The 5,825-nt window shown below is 40.1% G+C and overlaps 1 protein-coding gene across 1 annotated transcript; it reads left to right on the forward strand.

Moving 5' to 3' along the window:
* Positions 1-2,767: 2,767 nt before the first annotated feature.
* Positions 2,768-5,298, forward strand: LOC147635540 (protein NUCLEAR FUSION DEFECTIVE 4-like). The gene has a single exon (XM_086802878.1). The coding sequence runs from the start codon at positions 3,011-3,013 to the stop codon at positions 5,024-5,026; it is 2,016 nt and encodes a 671-aa protein (XP_086659004.1). The 5' UTR covers positions 2,768-3,010; the 3' UTR covers positions 5,027-5,298.
* Positions 5,299-5,825: the final 527 nt, after the last annotated feature.

Genomic DNA, 5,825 nt, shown 5'->3' on the forward strand with positions numbered 1-5,825 from the left:
CAAATTAAAACATCGAGATTATTTATTCCATCGATGTTCTCTTCGATCCTGACGCATTCATGCCTTTGTTCTTCTTTATTTATTTGTTCTTGCTAGAAATTGGACTTGTAATGTAGTGGACACAATCAAGATGGGAACTCTTGTTTATTCTCTTTCTTGTTCTTTGTCCCTCTCTAAAACCCACAACACACTACTAAGAAACCTTGTTTATCACGTGTGTTCAAGGGGTATTTAAAAACCCACTTACCTGTGAATTTTTCGTGAATAAAGTGACCCCTTTTTCTTTATGGACTTACGGGTTTTTTTTTCAAAATCGATAAAAAAAACCCTTCTGTAAATGCATTTCTATAAATATGCCTTAATTTTTTATATTAAAAAATCCCTTCATTTGAACTCACGTGGTATACTTACATATTTTTAGGTGAACCCCTGAGGCCTTATGCAACATGCATTATGGCTTCATGCATTAAGCCTCTATGCTCAAGGCTCAGGGGGTTCACCTCAAAAAATGTTAGTGTACCACGTGAGTTCAATAGGAGGGGTGTTTTAATTAGATACATTGAGAAAAATTAATATGATTACATTAACAAGAGGGGTTTTTTAATTCAACTTTAGAAAAAAATCCGTTAGTTCATAAGTAAAGAGGGGTTATTTTATTGGGAATTTTGTTTTAGTTAAGAGATTTTTTAAATACCTTTTGAATGTACGTGATACTTAGGGTTTTCTAGTAGTGCACCCCCCGAGGCTCAAGGCTTGAGTATAATGTTTAAGCCTTATGCATAAAGCCTCTATGCATAAAGCCTTGAGGCCTAAGAATTAAGTCTCTATGCATAAGGCTTAAGCATAATGTTTAAGCCTTATGCATAGAGGCTTAAGCATTAAGCATTAAGCCTCTATGCTCAAGGCTTAAGCTTAATGTTTAAGCCTTATGAATAGAGGCTTTATGCATAAAGCTGGAAGACTTAAGCATTAAGCCTCTATGCATAAGGCTTAAGCATAATGTTTACGCCTTATGCATAGAGGCTTAAGCATAATGTTTAACTCTTATGCATAGAGGCCTAAGCATAAGGTCTTTATGCATGAGGGCATTAAGCATAATACATAAGCCATATGCTTAAAGCTTATTACATAAGCCATATACATAAGGCTTATGCATTAAACTTAATGCATAAGCCATACGTATAAAGTTATATGTATAAATCTTATTAACATAACTCTACACATAGAGGCTTAAACATTAATGAAGATAAACAATAACATGTTATTGTTGCTCACATGCCAAAATGATGAAGATGCATACAATACTACTCTTCGTAGAAAGAAGTATGTCATAGATCTTGTTCGTAGTATACAAGAGCATGGCGGGTGCTCTTAAGACGACATCAAAAAAGCCTAAGAGAAGCTTTCCGGAAGCAATCACAGAGTGGAGGCAGAATTGTCTTATCTCCACACAAGAAACAACACCTCATACTGAGCTTGTCGATTTAGTGCAATGAGCTCAACAAAATGTAGTCTAGGATTGAGGTGTAATAAATTATGTTATTTGAAATTTATAATATAATCCATGACTTTTTTGGCTAATTAGAATTAGTTTATGTGTTTTAAGTGTTTAAGTGTTCTAAATGTTTTTAAATAATGTGTTAAAAAAAATGGGGACAGAATGGGAGAGAGCTGTTGAGACATGTCCCCACAAATCTCACCCATTCTGTCCTCTTTTATTTTTGCAGATAATGGCTATAGCTGCACGTGACTGACTGTACATGCGATTAGTGATGGTGTTGTAATCGCGTCCATAGCCACATGAATGCTTTTTTCTATTTATAGATCCTTTGAAATTTTCGTGGCTCTTCACATGGCTGTGCTCTTCGTTTGTTGTAGTGATGGGAAGGATGATGATCAGGAGGAGGACAAAGAATATGAAGCTATGTTTCCTTCCTAATAATTAGGACATGCGGGTTCATTGCAACGGTTTATTTTGTAAAAACATTTTTTGCAATATTATGTATATGCTATTTGCATATCCTTTGAACAATGATAATTATGCTCTTGTTTTGGACTCTCAACGTTTGTCTTCTTTTTTGGGCTTGTATATTATATGTAAATGTTTTCGATGTCCATTTTATTTTAAAAAAAGGGCAGAATAGAGGAGAAACATATCCCCCATTTTGCCTTTTATTATTATTATTTTTGTTGTAGTTTGTAGCGCTATGTTTGCAGTTATAAACGATAGCAATGTGTGAGGCTATGTATGCTATGCTTCCCTTCTCTTGTACTGCTTCCCTTCTCTTGTACTGGGATATTTGATTAGTAAATGAATACTATTTATAAGAGATAAAGAAGGCCGAAATTCTATGGTTATGAAGGGTTTTCAAGTAACTAAGAGCATAAATGTAGTGGGTGGAACACTCAAGAAGGTGGGGACAAGAGCTTAGTGATAGAGCTAAGCTCTACCCTTGACGTGAGCTCGAATCGATGTCACTGCTGTAGATCTCACCCCCCCACTCCACTAAGGGGTGTGGATTAAAAAGAAGGGCGTTAGAGTATTTGTAGTGTGAAGCTTGCTCTCTTTACACGTGTCCACAGAACTGCTAGGGATGATTCTTGTCATTATAGTGAATCAACGCAAAATCCCGAAGCTAGTGCGACTTTCTTATTGCGCTTTTGACTGTCACTCATCTTCTGGTTGCTGATGATCGAAAGCAAAAGCCTCTCTACTACCCACATTTATATGGACACCCCCCCCCCCCCCCCCCCCCAAAACCATTTCTAAGCTCGACTTCAAGAGCCCGATTCATAAGCCTTTTTGCTTTCATGCATTAATATATCCTCCTTCAGCAGCCAAGCTTAGAATGGCTTTTATAATAGCACAGCACGCCCCCACTTGACCCTTGCCAGTTCTGATTCTATACTGCTTGTTCTCCTCTTACATCGCGCAAGATCTAAGTTTTCCTGTTTTCCTTCAATTCTAGTATTGACAAGCTGTAAATTTGCATTACATTCAAAGCCCAACATGGAGAAGAAAATATTCGGCCAGTTCCTCGTGCATCTCATCAAAGGTAGATGGATGGTTGTGGTGGTATCCTTCTACGTGCTTTCATTCGCTGGTGTTATTTACCTCTTTGGAATCTACTCCGGGGCAATCAAATCAGCACTACACTATGATCAGGAAACCATTGATACCCTCAGTTTCTTCCAAGCCCTAGGGGCCAATATTGGTATTATCTCCGGTTTGATGAATGAGCTTTTGCCTGCATGGATGGTGCTTGCTGTAGGGGCAGGCATGAACTTGTTTGGCTATCTCATGATATGGATGGCCGTCACACATAGAATTGCTCGCCCTCCTGTGTGGCAAATGTATCTCTACCTCTGCATAGGGGCTAACTCTCAAACCTTTGCAAACACTGGTGTGTTGGTGACTTGTGTGAAGAATTTCCCACAAAGCAGAGGAGTAGTGTTAGGGCTTCTCAAGGGCTGTATTGGGCTCAGTGGTGCCATTTTTACACAAATCTATCATGCTCTTTATGGCCAAGATACAAGGGGAGTGATTCTTCTTATAGCCTGGTTGCCTTCTTTGGTTACTTTCCTCTTTATGTTCTTTGTCCGTCCCATGAAGCCTGAGATGGACGAAAGAGAAGGCAAACACTTCTTTTCTTTTCTTTACTTGGCCTTGTTGCTGGCAGCGTTCTTGATGATCATCATTATAGTGGAGAATCAGTTGCCCTTGTCTTCAATTACTTACAAAGCTATGGGAGCTATCACCCTGCTCTTAGTTGTGTCAAATGTGGTGATCGCTGTCCGGGCAGAGCATGAAATCCTTGAGCAAAAAGAAGAGAATATTGCATCCATTACCAAAGTGTTGGAAATCGCTTCAACCTCCAACAAGCATCTATCAGTGAAAAATGAAGAAATCCCCCCTTCACCAACTAATGGAGTGCATGTTAATAAGCAACCTACTTCCCAAGCTGCAGTGCGCAGTGACTCTCCTTCCAGTTTAGCATCTAGATCTGATGAGAACCATACTTTGTCTCAAAGTGGTGATGAGGGGAAGGATGTAGTCGAGCATTCAGAAATCCAAAGTACAAAAATTACGAGTTCCACTCCTGATTTACCCTCTAGAAAAGATGATCCACAGCATCGTCACAAAATTAATGATTTAAGTGCTAAACCTAAGCTCAAAAAAAAGTTCAAACTGCAGTTCTTCAGCAACTGGCCAGAGAGAGGAGATGATTTCACCATCCCCCAAGCATTATTAAGCCTGGATATGTGGTTACTCCTAATAGCAACAACGTGTGGAGTGGGAGCAACAATCACAGCAATAGACAACATGGGGCAAATAGGGGCATCATTAGGATACCCGACAGTGAGTATAAGCACCTTTGAATCACTGATAAGTATATGGAATTTCCTTGGTAGAGTAGCTGCAGGCTTTGCATCAGAGCTACTCCTGCAAAGGTATTGTTTTCCAAGGACACTAATGCTTACAATTGTGCTAGGGTTAGCATGCGTAGGCCACCTTTTGATAGCCTTCGCGGCTACAGGGACATTATACGCAGCTTCTATAATAGTCGGGCTTTGCTTTGGAGCACAGTGGCCTTTGATGTTTGCAGCGATATCCGAGCTGTTTGGTCTCAAGTATTATGCCACCTTGTATAATGTGGGGGCGATAGCGAGCCCGTTGGGCTCTTATTTGATGAATGTGAGGGTGGCGGGGTATTTTTATGACAGAGAGGCAAGGAGGCAACACGCCACGCTGCTCTCTAGTATAAGCAGTGCTGGTGCAGCGGCGCATGCACCGGCTCCAGCTTTGAGTATGTTACGCAGCAGCTCGGAGCTTGTGTGCACTGGGCCGGAGTGCTTCCGGCTCACTTTCTTGATCATGGCTATGGTCAGCGCCCTCGGGAGCTTCGTTTCGGCGGTCTTGGTGCTGCGCACGAGGAAGTTCTACAGTCAGGACATATACGCCAAGTTCCACGTAAAACCGCACGATGACATGCATGTTCATCGAGATAATGGCACTTCAACATAAGGTAGATAATTGCTTGCTTAGGAGTCTCAAGCCATGGTATTGCTTGCTTAGGTATCTCTCATAAAGCCCTTTCCTCATCAAGGCGTGTATGTAGTATGCACTTTTTCAAAAAGAGATTCCCACTTCTCTCGCAAGCAAAAGGTTATGGTCTCTTCAAAGTGACATCTCACAATAATATTGGCCACTTTGCATAATAGCAGCTGCCTAATTTGGTAAACCGAAGCATCTGTGCCATTTGGGTTGAATATATATTTAGGCTTCCCAAAGTAGCATCATGTTGTTAGATTTGAATCTAGCCATTGGTTGTTGCATGATTTCCCTAATATTAGTCTTCTTGGTCTTTACACTTTATCAGGGAATTGTATGAATTATTAGTATATTTTGACCATGTGTTCCCCCTACTTGTAAAGAGAGAGAAGCAAAAGTGATTTTGAGGCTATGCACAAATGTAGTCAAGGAGAAGTGTAAATGGTCCATGAGAATGACTTCTTAGAAAAGCTAAGATCAATGCATAGCAATTGGTTATGTTGGGGAAATCTAACTTCAATGCATGGCAATTGGTTATGTTGGGAAAATGCCCACATGAAAATTGAGATGCATATTCAGATGATGCAAAGGGGCCAATATGAGGGTTACCCCTCATTCTAGAGCGCCTCAACTTGGTTGAGTACACACCACCTCCAAATTTTTTCTTTTAAGGCTAGTTGACCATTTCCTATAAAATTGAAAGATTATTTATGGTGCCACATGCAAACAAAGAGATAAAGGCTAGTTTAGCACTTCCATGTTCCTAAATTTA

Source organism: Cibotium barometz, chromosome 9 (genome assembly GCF_041138505.1).
Source record: "Cibotium barometz isolate CiBa-2024 chromosome 9, ASM4113850v1, whole genome shotgun sequence".
NCBI lineage: Eukaryota > Viridiplantae > Streptophyta > Polypodiopsida > Cyatheales > Cibotiaceae > Cibotium > Cibotium barometz.